This window comes from Micrasema longulum, unplaced genomic scaffold, assembly GCF_059751315.1.
Source record: "Micrasema longulum isolate JH-2025_06_02 unplaced genomic scaffold, ASM5975131v1 h1tg001129l, whole genome shotgun sequence".
Taxonomy (NCBI): Eukaryota; Metazoa; Arthropoda; class Insecta; order Trichoptera; family Brachycentridae; genus Micrasema; species Micrasema longulum.
This window is the reverse complement of record NW_028278317.1, coordinates 95,421-114,821: the sequence shown is the minus strand read 5'-3', so window position 1 is coordinate 114,821 and position 19,401 is coordinate 95,421. Positions and strand designations below refer to the sequence as shown.

At 32.2% G+C, this 19,401-nt stretch overlaps 1 protein-coding gene across 1 annotated transcript in view; it reads left to right on the top strand.

The window, feature by feature from the left end:
* The window catches only part of LOC148276907 (uncharacterized), a gene marked incomplete at its 3' end in the record, with an annotated part of 180,715 nt that overhangs the window by 67,987 nt on the left and 93,327 nt on the right, over positions 1-19,401 (top strand). The window contains exons 2-4 of the mRNA XM_088233603.1: positions 13,936-16,452; positions 17,319-17,383; positions 18,934-19,088. Coding sequence (XP_088089729.1) covers positions 13,944-16,452; positions 17,319-17,383; positions 18,934-19,088 — 2,729 coding nt within the window. The remainder of the gene's footprint in view (positions 1-13,935; positions 16,453-17,318; positions 17,384-18,933; positions 19,089-19,401) is intronic.

The window sequence follows — 19,401 nt, the reverse complement described above, 5'->3', positions numbered from 1 at the left end:
AAAGTATAATAGTATTTATTAAAAAATATATTATTAAATTTCACTTTGTTTTTTGTGGATTCGTATTTTTGTTTATTTCTTTATATATACATTTTACATTTGTGGATTTATTGCCAAATTTCAACTTCTTCCAACCAACTGTTAAAATAAAGGTTTTATCAGATTATTTAAGCTTTCATATTGATCCAAAAAACGTATTATTTATAAAATCTTATTGTAGCATTATTTTTTTTTTGTTATAACCTAGTCACTTTATGTTTATGTTAAATTATTCTCAATTTTAATTTGCTATATTTATATTTAAAACATAAGGTTTTCTCACATTAATTTGTTATTTTTTATTTGTCATCTTTTATTTGTATTTTTCTTTTTTTACTTTTATGCAGTATTAAATAAAAAAAAATGAAAAAACTAACTTGTTTAGTTTTAATTATTTAGTTGAATTATAAAGTTACATTTCATATTTAATATTACATAATGAATTGTTCACTGCTGTGATTATTTCTGTAAAACTTTTTATTGTAAAGGGTTCTTTGAACCGTTGATATATAAATAAATTCATAAATAATAGAGTATGGGATCATTAGTTGGGGAACCGCACTTAATCTCCTAAAAGTAGCTCGAAAAAAAAGTCTTAATAAAATGTTAAAGTTGCCAATTGTCACCAGTTTAGCACATGTGTTCAAAACAGCGGCTGTTATGGATGTTATTTAAATTTTCAAAAGGGTTGTATTATGTTATTGGTTCAATCACAAGACCGATACTAAAGCCAATAACATAGGAACCCGGGAAGCCAATGAAGAACTGCAGCCCATACTGAGAACGAGAACATCTTATGGTCAATGTTCTCACTTATATCTTGGAACCAAATCCTTCAACAGTCTGGCAAAAAAATGTTTGCGACGTATCAACATGTTCAAATCTTAAACAGAAAATAAAAATTATGACAATGGACAGAAATGGAATCAACCCGGAAACTATAGTCACCCTATAATTCCAATAATCCAAGCTAAGCTACCAACACATAGTTTCAGTATATTTATGTAAAATATCTAAAACAATTCATTATGTAAAATATATATATATCGCACTAAAATAAAATTGTAAAATGTCTTCCTCGGCACGGATTTTCCCAATGAGGAATATATTGTAAATTCAATTTTGTAATATATTTTTTATATTACAAAATTGAACAATCGATCAAAATGTGGAATCAAATACACACTCCTTTTAGTCTCTTAACTGTTGTAGCCATACATACCCTGGAGAAACTCGGTCGGGTAGAGCCAAGGATTATACCCGCACTCTCTCATGTAGAGATATCTCCGAACTATCTTTTGGATTTTCTCTATCATGAAAGAATACTTCAATTCATGTGGCCTTTAAATCGTCGAGCCACTCTCGAGTTTACTTCGCACCTAGGAGTTGTAAAGAGTTCTCAGATAACTTCACGATAAACATATTCGATAAAACCTTGCATTTAACAAAAGCAAGGTACAATTATTGGAGGAAGGATGTTCAAGCATGGGCAGAACGGTGAATGTTACAAAATTATAGTCTATAAAGTGAGCACATAGACAAGCCAATATGTTTATGTTTTTTTAGTGATCCCTTAGTAATACTAACCCCGGGTAACTAACGGTAACAAGTATGCCTAGAACAGGTAAAGTTTAAATATCAATTAAACTATAACAACAGGTGTTCTGCAGCCCTTGTTATCCGCGGCCTAATGGTGTCTGAAGGTATTATTTAATTGTCCACGCAGTACGGGATTCGATTCCTTAAGCCGATTATAATTTGATAGCGAAATTAATGTGCCGTAAAATATTTTCAATGGCTTTGCTCGTTCATAATTTGTACTTACATTATAAATGTGTGAAATTTTATGGAAAAAAAAAGTTCGTCAGACAGTATCGAGAAATATTTCTTAACTTAAAGAAACTTATTAACACATTACAATAGAGATGATAATATTTTCGATAAGGGAATACGTTTGCACCGACCTGTCATTGACTGGTTTAAAAGGCTGCTTTACGCACCTTTCTAGCTTTTCCGTGAATAAAGAAATGGAAGGGAGATCAGTGCATCTTATTGTGAAGTGGTTGACGCATTCACCTACCATTCTTAAGATTCCGCGTTCCAGATTCCTGGCAGAGTAAGCGTAAAACATTGTTTTTAAGGGTTGTTTAAACTGCAATATTTTATTGTTTCTGTACTAAAACCTAGCTATGTAACAGATGATCGAATACGCTGCATTTGGTATACTAATGCAGTGCCCTATGCACCACTGGGTGTGTGGAGGAGAATGATGATGATTACACGCCATGTAACATTCCCCATCCTGTGGTTTTTTTGTTGTTGCTAAATTGACTTTTATAGGAGTTTGGACCATCCAAAAACCCTTAAAAGTCCTTTGTTTTATCTGCCGCCTTCAGATGTATGGTGAACAAATATGATAGTAAGGAAATTTCACACACAACGAATATTTTTTTTAATATGTGAAATGGATTAGGGAAAATTAATTGTAATTGCAAAATCAAGATGGATATTGCGAAAAAATGTTTTCATTCATAATTTTTAAAATAAAATTGCACAAAAATACGTCTCCACATTAACAATTGTGACATCAAGATTCGTGACAACATTCAGCTTAAATTTAAACGGACACAAACAAAGGTCAAAATGTAACCGAATCGTGACATATTAGGGGCGTAGCCAATGCAATAAACCGTTATCGCTGGAATTTAGAATTATAAATTAGCAAAAAATGTTTTTTTCACTGGACAGTATTTTATACCCCCTTATTAACTTATGATTGTAAAAAAATCTGTATCATGTTTTAAAAAGCAACACTTTTAGATACAGAAATATTATTTCTAATACTCTAAATGTGTTGATAAAAAATTAAAATCAGTTTAGTTTTGGGGTGCGGGCAACATGACTACGGGACCTCGATTTTGCCGATTCTAGGCATAATCAGTTCGACATGTAGTTGTCTTTTTCGCACAGTATTCTGAAGGCATCTGTGAGAGAGTGACAGAAAAACTATGTTTAAATGCCTATTCATCAAATGGCTTTTACACCGCGTATCGTCCCAAAGTTGTACAAATTTTAGTGATAAATTAATAGGGCTCCTTATTGGAGATACGTACTCTGCCTGTTGTCTAAATAATATTCTTTTATTGTGTTTATCGAAGGCAGGATAGGTGTGTCGAATCCTCTTTTATTTATTACTCATGAAATTAAATGAGACATAACAGGTGTTTTTGATTATTTATACGACTCAAATTTAAGTGCTTCTCAACCATAGACGTGTAAATAAATAAAGACGATATTTCGAGTTTGTAAAAATATTGAATTAATTATATATTTTTTATTTGATAATTTATATTCTGCATTTATTAGTTGTTTGACCCATCACGTAATGCAGGCTGTTAATATAAAAAAGAAGTTAATGAAGGGATGGAATGACTGAAAGATTTTGAAAGGAGGGTGAGTGCCGGGAACAGAGTGAACGGTGCACTTAAATCAACCTTGGCAAATAAATGTTTGTCGCAAGAGGCAAAATGAGCAGTTCACAATTGAGTCCTGGTCTTGACCCTGTAGTATGGGAGCGAAGCATGGACGCAATGCGATCTCTCAGGTGAAAGTGTGGTAAAACTATGTACGATAGATGCACAAATGTCGAGATCCGTACATTATGCAAGGCTGAGATAAGCACTATCGACAAAATCAAGAAAGGAGCTCTGCGTTGGTTTGGACATGTAAAGTGAATGGACAGCGAAAGAACGGCTAAATTCCTTACTAAATGCTGAATCGGGTTGTGGTCCTGTGGCTAGTGTCTCGGACTCACGGACCAATGGTCCGTGGTTCGAAACCCACTTTACTCCAACTTTTTTTCCATCTTCTAATAGTGAGTTATTTACAACTCGTTGAAAATAGCCCTAAAAATGAAATATTTGGGTAAATCATAAGAACGCAAATATTTATTTTCAAAAAAAATAAAAATTCTTAGTGGTTGGCGTGTTTGTCTGCCATGCTTGGGATCTAAGGGTTAAATTTTGTTTTTAATGGTGGTTACAACACAATATTTAATTGTTCTCGGACTGCCACCTGAAGCGTAAGACTGATCACCTTACCTTCCATGTAAAAAAAATATCTGCCGAAATAATACATGGAAGATAAGAATTTACCTCAATCCTTTAATGGAATAGGAATGTTAAACACAAAAATTGATGTGTAAAAATTTAATGATTTCTGGCCATTTTAACAGTTTACCACCCCTTAATCGATAAGCAATCAAATTCCAATTCAAACAGTCATGCGTCTGTCGATAAAAATGTTTGTAGATATATTTAACATGCTGGTAGCGACAGCTTTCTAATCATTACCCTTGTTTGTAAAGATGTTGATTTATCTATTACAAGTATTATCTTTGGTGAAGGTTTTTTCGTCGATAAAAAATAATTCTATAATTCCGTCCATCACGTATCACAATTCTTTTTAATTTAGATTGTTTTTTTAACCAACGTAAAAATTGTCATTTTCAAATATTTTTAGCGCGAACTAAATGTCAAGAGATGTTTAAGAGCTGAAACCTTTATTGATGCTGTTCAGATTCATCTGAATGAATTATTTTACTTACATACTAGGGACCGCATAAAAAAGCCTTATTTTGTATGGATTATTCTGTTTATTAAAAAATATAATTAATTAAGCTCAGTTCAGTTTACTGCTGAAAATAGGCGTTTATTTTAGTAAATAAAACAATATGTTCTGTAGGCAAAATTTATTCTGTCATATACACGAAGGGCACGTTTTAATAAATTAAAATTCATTGCAACAGAGATGGAAAACATTTTTGTGGAGGAAACATCGAAGTCTAGGCCTTTACAGGGCTTTTGACCTGTCATCGGCTGGCTTATGGTACCACTTATAGTCAATGTTAATTATTAAATGTATTCCATATCTTCTTCTCCGCAGTCTCAATCCTAGGGTTTGGTTTGTGGCAAGGTTCTGCATCTCGTCCTCCACTGCTCTCCATTCTCTGCAGCCCTCTTCAGCTTAACATATGAGACGCAGTTCGAATCCTCGCACTCTTGCTCCAAATACTCCGGATCCTCTCAGTCATTCCTTCTATTATGTAATCCAGGAGACCCTCATGGCGCATTATACGGCCGATCCATTGGGCTCGCCTGAAGGCTGATGAAAAAGAAGAAAAACGAATCTTTGTAATTATAGGTCATTCTTTCGAGACCAAAACCCATTTAATGCTACAAGATGTCAAATGTCAACTGGTCAGCAGAAACAACGGTTGTTACGTTATTAAACACTAACCTTACAACAACCTGTTGTTATATATCAGTTGTCCAACCACCGGCAGCGTAACGTTGACATTCAAATGTTTATATGCCCAACGTGTTTGACAGTTTAGTTAACCTTTTGAGGCAGGGACAAAAAACACAAGGTGGCAAATTTTGTGAAATGTCAGCGCAACATAACTTAATTTGACCTTTAAGGCGTTTTCCATGTTTAAAACACCTTGTTTTAATCAATTTAACGTAATGAAGTTCTAAATATAAATGTATTAATATCACGTTTTTTAAAATTATTTTTAATTATTAACTTTTTAAAATCATTCTTATGTTGTTGAAATTCCATTTGTCGATGCGTTTTGAAGCTGCAAGACTTTTTGTGATGTTAGCTATCATATTACATAAATTATATTATGTAAATGTTATCAATTATCAAATATCTAAATTTAGTAAATGGGGTCTAGAATTGCAACCGTCCATGCGCTCAGTAGCTGCAAGACTTGTTGTTATCTAACTTCTAATTTTATAAATTTGCTTTTTATTTCATTTTTAAAATATCACTCGAACTCTGAACTTCATTGTCAAATAAAAATTTTTAAAATAAAAATGTAAATAGGGGCTAGATTTCTTATTGTCCATGCGCTCTGTAGCTGCAAGACGTTCTGTTATCTAGCTCATATATATCATAATTGTAATATATCATAATTGGAGACGAGGAACTAGAATCCCAACCGTCCATGCGCTCTGTAGCTGCAAGACGTTTTGGGATATTTATTTATTGTACAGCGCCCTTGAGGTGATTTTTACAAAAATGGCGATATATAAAATATCCAAAGATTATTATTATTATTATTAAGCCAATTAAAATATTTTGAGTAGGTACGTCCAAATTTTTGGAAGCAAATTAAGGATTTTATCCAGGCGGGATATAAATCAACACTTTTTTTTCCATAGACGTAAATCTTTAGAGAATAACATATTACTACAGAGATGGAGAACATTTTAAAAAGTTAATATTGAAGTCTAGGCATTTAATTAAATGAAATTTAAACACGTTATATACATACATAGACACGAGGTAGTCAATATTTTTAAAATTCGAGATTAAAAGGAAATTGTCTAATTTGCTTTCCTTCCATACTTTCATTTGCTTTTTATTTTTCTTGATATATTATGTTTTTTCACCAAGTATCTTTGTTTTATTTAATTTAGAACTGACTGATATTTGGCATATTATGTATTACTCTCTGATGAATCTGAATTTGTTTAATTTGTATTTTAATATTTTATTTGTATTTTAGTATTTTAATATTTATACTTTATTTTTCAGGGTCGTTATTTTTTTGCATCACATGCCATTTTAATTTAATTTAATTAATTTAACCATGTATTTTTATTGTTAATTATAATGGCTTAACACAGGCACAGTCTAAAAAGCCTCAATAAGTTTATTTATAATTTAACGAGTGTAATTTTGACTGAACAAATAAATAAATACAGTTGACATATATATGGCGGAGGGCGGGCATAATATTGCCATAAGGCAATTTTTCCTACCTACCAAAGCGTTCAATTTGAAAAAAAACAACGGCATATGAATCACCACTACCATTCCCTTTCCGTGCCCAATGGTGCATAGGGCATAGGGCAATTGATACACAAATCGCAAAATATCTTGATCAATTTTGTTACATGAAAGTAAGGTGATCAGTCTTACGCTTCCGGTACCATTCCAGGGACTATGAATTATTCTAGTGTGAAAACACGCTTTAAAATAAATATTTTATTTTAACCCTTTTGGGAATCGAACCCGAGATCTTTGCATGGTAGGCAAACGCGCTGACCGTTCTACCACGAGGCCGACATATGAACATTTTGTTGGTATATTATAATATTTCCATTATAAAACAAAACACTTTTAAACATTTATATTTTTTAGATAGGAGGGATAGTTGTTTGGAAATAAAATTGTACATTTTTGAGTCACTACTTTTCGTCATAATTTTACTCTCTTTAGTGGGTCAACACACATGTGAATGTAATATTCAAAACAATCCATCTATAGAAAACCGAAACACGTCATACGTGAATATGGAAGTTAACTAATTATACACAGAATGGTGAATGTTACGCAGTATGAAAAGTGGTCAACTAAAAAAGAAAAATTTTAGAAATATGGAATTGTTACTATTTATTAAGCCCGTAATTCAAAACATAGTAAGGAAGTTCAGTGGTATTTTTCATTTGTTAATAGGCTATCAAAGTAAGACAATATTTTTTTTTATGTTTTTTTAATTTTGAAATTATTCCGCGATTGATGTCGGTGAGTTCTGTTGATTGGTGAGTTGGCTTCCTGGAAACCATAAATCTATTACAACACTTTCATTGGTTGATTCGAAAGAACTTGTGACAAAATTTAAAGTGGTTTGTTTTTATTAAAATCAATGTAATTATTTTTTCCTGTATTTTCGACACACTTCGCTATAATTTTTACCGCATGTAAGAAAACATTATATCCTATTTTCTCTAGCACTAAACTTCCTCATTACACTTGTAATAAAAAAGTTAGGAAACAGACGATTCTGCAATTTAAAAACCCCGTTTTTTTTCCAAAATCGCGGTCTTAAAAAAAAATTGCTTTAATCATAATCTAGAAATTAAATATTTGCGACCTAAATATTCTTCCGAAAAGATAAGAAACTCAAATCCGTTTAAATGAGTTTGAACTTAAGTATTTATTATCAAATTAATACATTTATAAAATTAACCTTATGCGTTTTTTCGTGTACCGGACCTAACGTGTTGAAGTGTTCTAAAAGCATTTGTTTGTTAGACATGGTACGTATTGTAATGGCGATCGAACTCCGGATGTCAGGGTGGCTTTACCTCTATCGTTATTTTTTACAATTTATTTCAAACCTATTGCAGGTGTTGTGAATACGGGCTACGGGTGTTAAGGTGTTAAGGTGTTAAAAATAAAATTATAATAATATTTATTTGGTATAAAAAAATCAAACAAAAAACTTCTTGAAGATTTCGTTCGAAAAACTAAAACAAATACCACGAAAATTATGCTATGAAAATAGGATTATAATATACCAAAAGGCGCGTAGAACCAATTTTGAATAAAAAAATGGTTAAGATTATACGTAATTCGAAAGAAAATTTTCTGCTCTTCAAGATATTGTATTTGTTTTGACGTTACTAACGTTATTTTTTTTATTACTAACCTTCAAAATGGAATGTCAGGAGTACAAAAGTAATCATTTTTGACACCTTGTTCCGTTCGCGTTCAATCGAGGAAATAAAGGAGAATACATTATTGTTTTTTTGTCGCTGTGTCATCTTGTTTTCTTCATTTGGGAAAAAATGGACAGAAAAATAAAGAGAACACAACAAAAAAAAATACCCAAAATTGTTCAATAATTCATAGCATCTTCGAAGATGCTTTGGCAGCTTCATTTCCTCAATTGCGAACGCGAACAGGAGTTATCGAAAATGCTCACTTTAGTCTAATTGAAATTCCGTTTTTAAGGCTCGTAAAATAATAAAATAATAAATGCAAAGTAAAAGAAAACGAAATATCTTCCGTAGCAGATTTTTTTTTGAATGACGTGTAACCTTTGACATATTATTTTGCTGGTCATTAAAATTTAATTTCATTAAATTTAATTTGAAAAAAATCGCACAAATTTTATTAAAGTATTTTAATATTGCTTACACTATAAAAATTGCTAACAATTTATTGTTAGTACTGTAAAATAACGTATCTATAGAAAGAGCAAACTTATATTAGGTACACTCGACTCTATTTTTAATGTTGTAATTTGTGAAAATTTGCATTGCTTGGCAAATTCGCCAACCATTCTTGAGATTCCGGATTCAATTCCTGGCAGGGTCAACGTGGCCACTTTCCTCAATTTTAAACGACATATGAGCATATTGGTTATACTTTAGATTAATTTATTTGTCTTTCTTCGTATAGTAATATTTACTTACCAAAAAATGTTTTGAAATTTTAACTATTTATTCGAGACTATTTTATTTCCGAATTTGTGTTAATATTGATTGATTTCATCATTCCCTTTCCGCACCTAAAAATGCATAGGGCACTGCATTGGTACACTAATCGGAGCGTATCTTCATAATTATTTTGTTAAACTAAGGTAAGATGATCCGTCTTACGCTTCAGGCACCTCTCCAGAAATATTCTCGTGTAAAAACGTGGTTTTTAATAAATATTTCGTACCAACCATATCGGAAATCGAACCCGAAACCTCTTGCATGGGTAAACGCTCTGACCATTACGTTACGAGGCCGACTAATTGATTGATTTACAAGGTTATACATTTTTAATCGTTAGTATAACGTACAAATGTTGTTGTTAATATTGTTGTTGAAAACATCTGCCTATTAAAATAAATGTCTGTTTTTGCTAAAATTTGTTAGACCTGTTAGCAATGCAAACGGTCAAACGCATCCCAGTTGCACCTGCACACGGGCGTTATGCACTTTACTAAAATGCACTATGCACTATTTATTGAGAATAATATAATTTTTACAACAAAACGTAATGTTTAATATATCCGCTAATTTTGAGTTCAATAACACATTACACATATTTAAATATGATGTATAAATGCAAACGACCAAACGCATCACGGTATGCACCTGGATACGAACGTCATGCACTTTATCAAAATGCACTCTGCTTCTTCTTCTTCCTTTTCCTTCAGTTCTCATGGTCCTTCTAAATGGTATTCAAGACAAGTTCGAAATATATTTCGCTAAAATTAACATCAATAATTTAACAGCGAAATTTCATTGTAAAATATTAACAAAATTTCATAACTTTTTTTGATTTATTATCAGTTAGAGAGCAAGCAAGTAGTCATTAAAATGTACGACAAATGATTTTTAAAGTATAAAAGATAAAAACACAAAACGTTTTCCTCACTTAGCATCCAAAAATTACACATGATCCGAACGGGGGGACCAAACGACCCCAGCGCCTACTTGTATATGGCGTTAGGAGAATAAAACTTTGGAAGTGTTTATGATAGTGCAATAATTTATTCATGTTTTCGCGTACACATATTTTAATCATTCGTGTATTTTTTTATTTTTTATATTTGAAAATTTATTTATAAACTCTTACGGATTATTACATTCATTTTACAAAAATTTAAACCTTTTTTATTCATACTCTGTTGTTCAAAATAATATTTTTTACATCTTTTGAAAAGTTTGTCTGAGTCTTTTGTTTAGTTTTGTCTGGTAGTTTATTGTATAATTTCAGTCCCTGGTTTATTAGTCTTGATTGTCTTTGTATTGTTTTAGAAAGTTGCATATGATATTTTTCTGATATTCTCGTATTATGTCCATCTCATTTTTGTGAATTTGCCGAATGCATAAGTACATAAAGTGAAATGGCCTATTGTACTATTTACGTCTTTTTTTGATTTCGTCAATTTTAAAACAAAAACAGGAAAATGCTTTTTTCTATTAATTTCATGATTACAAAAAATATACGGCAAATAACTTCAATAATACTTGAGTTGTCGAATTAAAATTGGTCTATGAGGGATTCGAATCTCCCCATTTGGTGCGGCTAGGTTAAAAATACCAAAGATTATCAAACAATTCATTTAGTATCTACATTGAATAAAAAATATATTTTATGGCCTCAGGAATTTATTCTGGTCTGAAAGGTTCAAACTAATTTAACGAGTTCAAGGATTACAGTGAGAAATCGGCAGAATTATCGACTTCGACTGTCTATAAAGTAAAATCGAAATGAATGTACGAAAATGTGTATATTTGTATGAAAATTGTATGCATTTTCTATTTTTCACACAGAAAATTTAATTTAATTTTTTAAATAAATTAAAAATAACTGTTAATAACTTAAAATAACTTCCCATTGTTATACAGGTCCAGATCCCTGATGACAATGTGAAGTTAGTAAAGTTCTAGAGAAATTATCTACTGTCTATAAAGTGAAAGAGAATTTTCTGTGTGAAAAAATATTCAATTATTTGTACAATTTACTGACGAAAATAGTTTAAATTTTTAACAAAATACACATTTTTTTGCATTTGGTTTGATTTTAAAGACAATTAAAGATTACTCTGTTAACTTCCCGTTTTAATCCTTGAGCCTTGGGTTTATGAAAAATTATAGAGTATAACCTCTTTTAGAACAAATACTTCACAATGTAATTTACCACTATAAATAGGCCTCCTGACCTTTTGTGGTGCAAAAAAATAAAATAAAATGCCTCTGACAGAAATCGAACATAAGTTTCAAGCACTGTAAATCATGTGTTAACCACTACTCCAAGAGGCGGACTTATCTCAACGCGATTTTCAATTTCTGGGTTTTGGTCTGAGAGTAGCTATGGAGTCAAAAAAACATGTCTAAGATTCTAATTCTTTTGCGCGTGTATGACAAATTATTTAAAAGATTCATAAAACTCACTCTTCAACGTGAAAAGGTCTTTTAGACCCTACCCCTAAGCGACAAACATTTATGATCCCTAAGGGATTATTTACCTCGATGGGGTTTAAAGAGGGCACGAATATTGGTCCCTGGGGAACGTCTATGGTCACGAAAGAATAACAAAACGGTACAAGCAATGACAGAGAAGGTAATTTATTTACGATCCCAAACACGCTATATTTCCCATAACTCTGTAGTTAGATGGCAATTACAATTAAGAAATAAATCAAATCGTTTTAATTTTATCAATTAATCAGACAATCGACATTTATTAGCATAAATTTTTAAACAGTAATTTTGGTTACCTTCGTTGATGTGAGAATCATAGTCCATTGCTAGATAATAATTTCTGTGCCTGAACAAATTCGATTTTAATAGGTGTTTCATATTATTTTTATTTATAAAAAAATGATAGTGTCATTGAGATGATGTGTTATAAAAATGGCGCTTTATAAAATTGCCAGTAAGAAATATGATAATCTGATAATAATAGGACGGCTTTTTTTCTTGATCCAGTTATTAATTTCTTTGCTTATACACACAATTTTTTTTTTGTACTTTACTGTGTTTCTGGTGCTTTAGCCTTCCTTCAGTATTATTTTAAATCATATCACTAGGTCCTAGAAAAGTCGATATGTCTTACAGAAATTTTAATTTTCGATTTCAATTTTATTTATTTATATATATGTACATTACAAAATACATACACATCTAGTAAAATCTTAGTAAAATTAGGTACATATAAAAATAATACATAGGCATACATAGTATCTTGAGAATATTATTATATTAAAAAAGCAAGAGAATTTTGTAACGAAAATCACCCTCAAAGACGTGAAAAATGTCAATATCTAAAGTAATATTGTTCAATATAGAGATAGCCCTTCCAACAAGCATAACCATTAGCACGTTTGTCCTGTATATTGGAATGTGACACAATCTATGTTGACCCTGTCAACCGTAATTATCCGGAACATAAAAGCTAATGCTCCGCATAATTTCAGGGTTGTCAATAATACCGCGCAACAATTGAAAGAAATGCGTAGTTAAATACACAATCCTTCTGGTCTTAAAATCGTTTTAACCAAGCATACCCTGAAGAAACTCAATGGGATAAAGCCATTGATAATATCTGTACTCCCTCATGTAGAGAAACTGAAGAAATTTATTCTGAACTCTCTCCACCATAAGAGAGTACTTCAACTCAGACAGTCCTCAAATCATCGAGCCGCTCTCGAGTCTACTTCGCACCAACGCGTTATAAAGAATTCTCAGTACTCGTGTACTACCAAAAACCCTGGCAGTACGCAGGACGAATCCTAACATCTTCAGCGACCTACTACTAGCTAGGGCCTTATTTCTTATTATTTCCCCTGGATTGTCAAAAGTTACGCCATCTTGTGGGCACATTTTCTTCCAGTTTTCTCTCATGGGGTCAAACATGGGAGAGTCAAGTAACATTAGACGAAGGACGCCTGAATTTTTATGCTTCAAAAAAACTTATTTATAAAAAAATCAAAATTACATGAAGCTTTTTTTAAGTAATATTGGAAAACAATTCCGAAATAAAAGCAGTTTATTTTAATTTTAGAAAACTTTATTTAATTACTTAAGTGCATGTGATGTTTGCTATCGAGATTGTTAAGTTAATATTGTTTAAATTTTGATAGATGATAATTGCACTTGTAAGTTATGATTACCAGTGTCTTTGGAATGTAGTTTTTTTTTTAATTGATTGAGAATAGTAAAATTTCTTTTCAAAACCTTCCAAGCATTTCTGCTGCTTATAAATATCTTATAATATTACTATAATTTATTCCGTCAGTAAATGTATAAATTTTATATCAGTCGTAAAGATGTAAAAACATTTAAAAAGATGGTTATAAAAACTGTATTTCTAAGCTTGAACACGCAATTCTATATAAAAGAGATATTGTATTGGAGGTACATAAAATTATATTTTTTTACTAATTCAAACTGTACGAAACAAACCATTGTGTTTTTTACCATTTATTTATGGTTGTTTGGTTATTTGTTTATAATTATGCATTTAAACATGTTTAAGTATCTGTCGTTTAATGATTTTTATTTTACCATAGTTATTTTCTTCTTTTTTCAGGTGACAAAATGCTTAAGTGGGCAGTTAATTCCAAAAGGGCGGAAGGTCAGGTACCTTCACGACTTTCTCTGGAATCGGGAGGACCACTAGACACCGTAAGAAGGCGATCACTAACCAATCATCACTCTAGAAGACGAAACAGGCGATCCTTGCACAATATAGACAAAGAAAATCTTGAGTTTATTGGGTGCACTCCAGCGTTCACGCAAAAAGATCTGTTCGCTTTTAGGAAGTTAGAATATAATACAGGAGCGTTGAGAGATGTCAGCAATTTAACGCCTAACTCTGCTACCTCAGGATCTCCTGTAATAAAAATTTCCACTCCAAACAGAAAAAGCGCAGGCTACGTTGAAAGTGCTTTTGGACTTGAATCAAGATTCACAATCACTCCTACTTCCTGTTTGCCAAGACCCGTCTTACCATCCCAACCATTTTTGAAGAAGAGAAGAATCTTACTAGATAAAGATATTTATGTTGATGGTGCTGATGAAATCGAAGAAAGCGAAATAGTTGAAAACTGTAATGAAATTAATACGAATGAACGAACTTCTGATGTAGGTGGAAATGAAAACATTTCTAGTCAAGATTCTGGTGTCATAGAAAATATTTTAGATTCAGACTTTAAAAATAACTTGCAGAGAGTATGCATAGAAAAACCCTTAGCTAATGTCAGTGGTTCGCTCAGCACGATTCACACCACGAGCCTGCCGACGTTTGAAATTGAATATTCCCCTTGTCGGTATAACTCAACTGTGACTCGTGATCGAAATTCTAATATCGAAAATTGTGGAGACACATCGAACTGCTTGAGCACTTTGCCGGTCATCGGCTCAAGAATATTCATCAACAATCCTCTCTACTTCAACATGGACCATACATCTGCAGAAGGAATGAATCCACCAAACAAAAAACCAAAAATTGATTTTGCAGACAGCTTTGCGTCCCTTTTAAATAAACTTTCTCCTATGTCAGCACTCAGGCAAAATGGTTGTAAAGAAAGAATAAAACTCTGCTCGGAAGTTTCTCCTTTAGCGAGGAAAATGGCTTCTCTATGTTTTAATAGAATGCAAGCCAATTCCTTGTCCCCGGAGGATGAATCAAATAAGGCAATTAGAGAAATAAAAAAAAGAAAGCCGCTATTGACAATGAGAGATGACGAAGTTTCTATAGAACTGGAGACAAAAACTATAAGCGAAAAAAGTGTTGTTGAAAATGAGTCGACTATAACTGATTCGAAAATGGGAGACGTCACTCTAGAAAAGATGATTGACGATATATTAAAAAGTACCAAAAAAGTTAAGAGAGCACGAAAAATTCACCTTCGTACAAAATCAGACGCTAAATATGTTCGTGATAAACAGGAAATTGTTAAAGAAGATATCGTTGCAATTAAAATTGATCCAAAACCAACCATAAGAGTTCCCATGTTACCAAAACTTCAACAATCAAATAACAGAGAAACAAAATCAGCCGTTGTGAAACGTGTAAAAGAAAAACGAATTGAGAATACTTTAAAATATGTCCCAACATCTATCATACAGGAAAAATCTTTCATTGAGTATGATCCGTTGCATTCAACGGAAAGGGAAATAAAAACGCCGGAAAACCGACTTTCTCTTTCTGCAAACGTTGGGTTGGAAACTATGTTAAAAGGGTGTTTAGACAAATGTACTCTTGCATCGAAGGCAAAACCTAATTCCAGAAAACGAGCCAATTCTATCGGCTTTACCCCAACACACAATGGCTCACTTCCCCATGACTGCGAGTTCAACCTCAAACGTCAAAGGTGTGTAAGAAGAAAACGATACTGCCATAGAGAACAAAAGGGAGAATCAGTATCATTACATGAGGAAAACACTGCGTCAGGCCTTACTCTTCAAACTGGTATACCGAGTCCATTTACACCAGAAATTCAATCTCTATCGAGAATATTAAAGATTTCTTCTTGCAATTCGATGACAGGGTATCCGTTTCTTTTCAATCCTGGTGATAATGTTGAGTACTCGGAAAAAAATAGTTATCAAATTTCCGGGCATCACATTACAAGCCCGACCCTTAATTATATTCACTATAAAGATGTTCCTGCATCAAGCATATCAAACAGCAGTTTATTACTTGGTCAACTTTCCGTGGGAAAAAACTCCAATTCCTATCCAAGTTCTAAAATGTTTGGCCTTACTTTAGAGTGTGGAATCCCAAGTCCATCTTCGCCGTTTGTTGCTAATAGATTCTTAGATTTTGACACTCCCGGATTCTGTTCATCATTCCTGACTGATAGCTCTACTCAGAAATTCGGCGATGACTCTATTTTGAGTGAACCTGCCACTCCTGTCGTTGAGTTCAGATCCTCGAGGAGATGCCTGACTTATTCTCCGGAAGAGGACGACCTCAGAGGGCTGGAGATGAGAAACAACTTGAACAATGCCAGGAGCCGCCAGGGAATCGTACAAATGCAGAATACTGGTGGAATGGTGGAGCTGGCTATCCAGAACAAGAATGATCAGATTTCAGTCCATAGTGAGTACGATCTAATTTCTTTTCCTATTGTTAAATTTAAAAAATGCATGTTTGGCAACAGAAAGGGAATCATTTCAGAGAAGGAAAGTGGAAATTTAAATATTTACAGGTCCATTGATATGTCATTGTCTGATTTTAGGTATCATTTGACACAGTGTTATTTTTACCATTCAGTCTATGTTATATTTTATTTTAAATCCTGAAATAGGACAGACATAAACACATTCTTATATGTGCTTTAATAATATCAATGTGCATATATTTAATTTATAAATTATTTAATACATATTTTTTAACCGTATTGAACATCCATTTTTCCTCAACTATTCCATCTGTTGACTTTTGAGAAGTAAAAGGGATGAAACTTTTACTGGTGATAATCTTCAGTCTGAATTTTTTAACCTACTGGGCAAAGCCTAAAAAAAACTTTTTTAATATTATGTATCTTTTTTGGGTGATACCGTGTATGTTGGATACAGTTCTCACACAGTTTTCCCTGAAGATGGCTCCTGCAATGGTAGCCGAAACGTCGGATCAAATCCAACACACACGGTATCACCCAAAAAAGATACATAATATTGATAACAGTGACCGTGAAAACCTTCGCACCTATAGAACTTTTTTAATTTTAATAATTCTTGTATCTGTTTAATCAAGAATATTTTTAGTATACAAAAATCTTTAAGACAAAGTTGGGGCTGGACTCCATCCGTTCTAGAAGCAGTGAATTTCAATCTTGATACATAGGGGGTGGAATTCAGCCTTGACTGCAAACATTTTGTCATATTAAAAATATTGTTGGAAAAATGCGATTTTCAAAAAAAGTTTAGCACTCTAAAAATTTATATTGTGTTTTATTTTTTCAGTTGTCAAATGCAAAAACTTACTAAAGGCAAATGGAAGTTCGAAGAATATCAACCCTTATGTCAAGGTAATTTTATAAAATTCCTATTTCTAGGCAATTGTTTATGTTATGCATCATTTAAAAAATTTGTACGGGAATGCTCTGTATTAATAAAATTCTTCCTCTAATAAATTAAAATTGCTTTTACTTATAAATATTATGAAAATCAGAAGATTCGTGTAGGACCAGTGAACATTTTCTCCGTACACGGAAATATTGGAAATCTTTACACATCTCACTAGTCAAACATCAATAGGTAATAAATTAATGAAGATTATACATGATAACATTAATATAATATTTCAACAGAGATGGAAGACATTTCAGAGAAGGCAATATGGAAGTCTAGGCATTTACTAATCTTATGACCAGTTATTATATAGTTTAAGAGACCACTTTTCCCACTGGGTAACATTCACCATTTCGTCTGAGTGTGAAAATCCATGTTTCTTTAATTCTTCCTACTTTTGATTTTTGTGAAGTTAAGATGCTGAAACCTTCATCGATTGCAATGCGGCTTATTAAACCAGCTAATTACAGGTCAAAGGCCTTGTAAATGCCTAGACTTCCTCTACTTAACTGTGCGTGAAACCCACATGATAAAGGTTGCTAACTCTGATTTATTTGATAAGTTAGAACGATTGCAGAATGTTTGTATGCGCTATATCTTTGATCTTCGCAAATTCGACCACATAGCCGAACATCGCACGCAACTACACTGGCTCAGTATCAGGCATAGAAGAAACATTTACATTCTGTCACTTCTTCACAATATATTTAATTATCCCACTTCGCCTGTTTATCTGAGAGAGCTCTTCCAACCTTTATCATAACACGGACTATATCTTCGTTCTAGTAAAGAGAGAACCCTTTTAGTACCCTTTCATCGCTCTAATTTTCTTCCCTCCTCTTACACAGTAGTAGCTGCTCGATTATGGAATAATCTTTTTACTAACGTTAGAGACGCCTCTTCTTTCTTTACATTTAAGTCAAGATTGAAATGTCACTATCTAAATATTTAAATTGTTTCTTTATCATTGTTTCTTTATCTTTTTTTGTTTCTGTATAGTGTTATTTTTTCAACATTTTTATTTTGGTAATCTTTGTTTTTAATTTTCGTATAAAATTTTAAGATTCAATATGTCCGTATACTCATAATTTTCTCAAACTGAACGGTTTGGGTAGGTAGGAAGAAATTTTCTTAAGGCAATATGCCCGCCCTTATATTTATATGTGGTAAATTGTACATGCATGTAAAGTGTTAAATAAATAAAAAAAAAAAAAAACGTTTTGAGATTTGATTCGTTATTTATGGATTTCGGAATGAATGTCCATTACAATACTGTTAACCTTGTTGCGATCAATTATTGCATGCACGTCGGACATACAATCTGTGAGGAAAGTTATTTATTTCCATCAATTAGGTGGCTTCTTCATGACATAGATCAGTGTGCAACATATATTAATTTATATATGTTCTGTTGGTTCAGTCTCTATTACATATGTTTCTTAATGTAAGCATTGATTTGGCTGAAGCCTTATAAATAATAAATTTAATTAAATCAATTTGATTTTAGGTCAGCGTCAGTGGTATGAGCACCTACCAACGAACCCCTGTTATAAGAGATTGTTGCAATCCGCAATTCGATAGGACTTTTCTATTGCCCCTGCCAACAAGATGCAGTGGAAAAAGGATTCAAGTTTCGGTGTGGCATCGTGATAGCCAGAAAAGGTAATTATTTTTATTTTCAACGTGAATAGATTGAACCGAAACAAAAAATTTAATTTATTATTTATACCATAGTTACATTTTTTTTCTTTCTTTTATTTAGGAAACATTCAGTACAGGCACATAGTTTATATTTTACACAGTTAAACTTAACTCTAATGGACCAGTGAAGTTTCCATAATATAAAGTAGTTATATTTAATGTTAATAATCAAAGTACAAAAAAGAGAAGGAAAAAAAACATAAATAGAAGCTGCTTAAAAATTAAAATTAAAGTAAAAAAAAGTTAAGAATTAAAATAAAGAATGAAAAACATG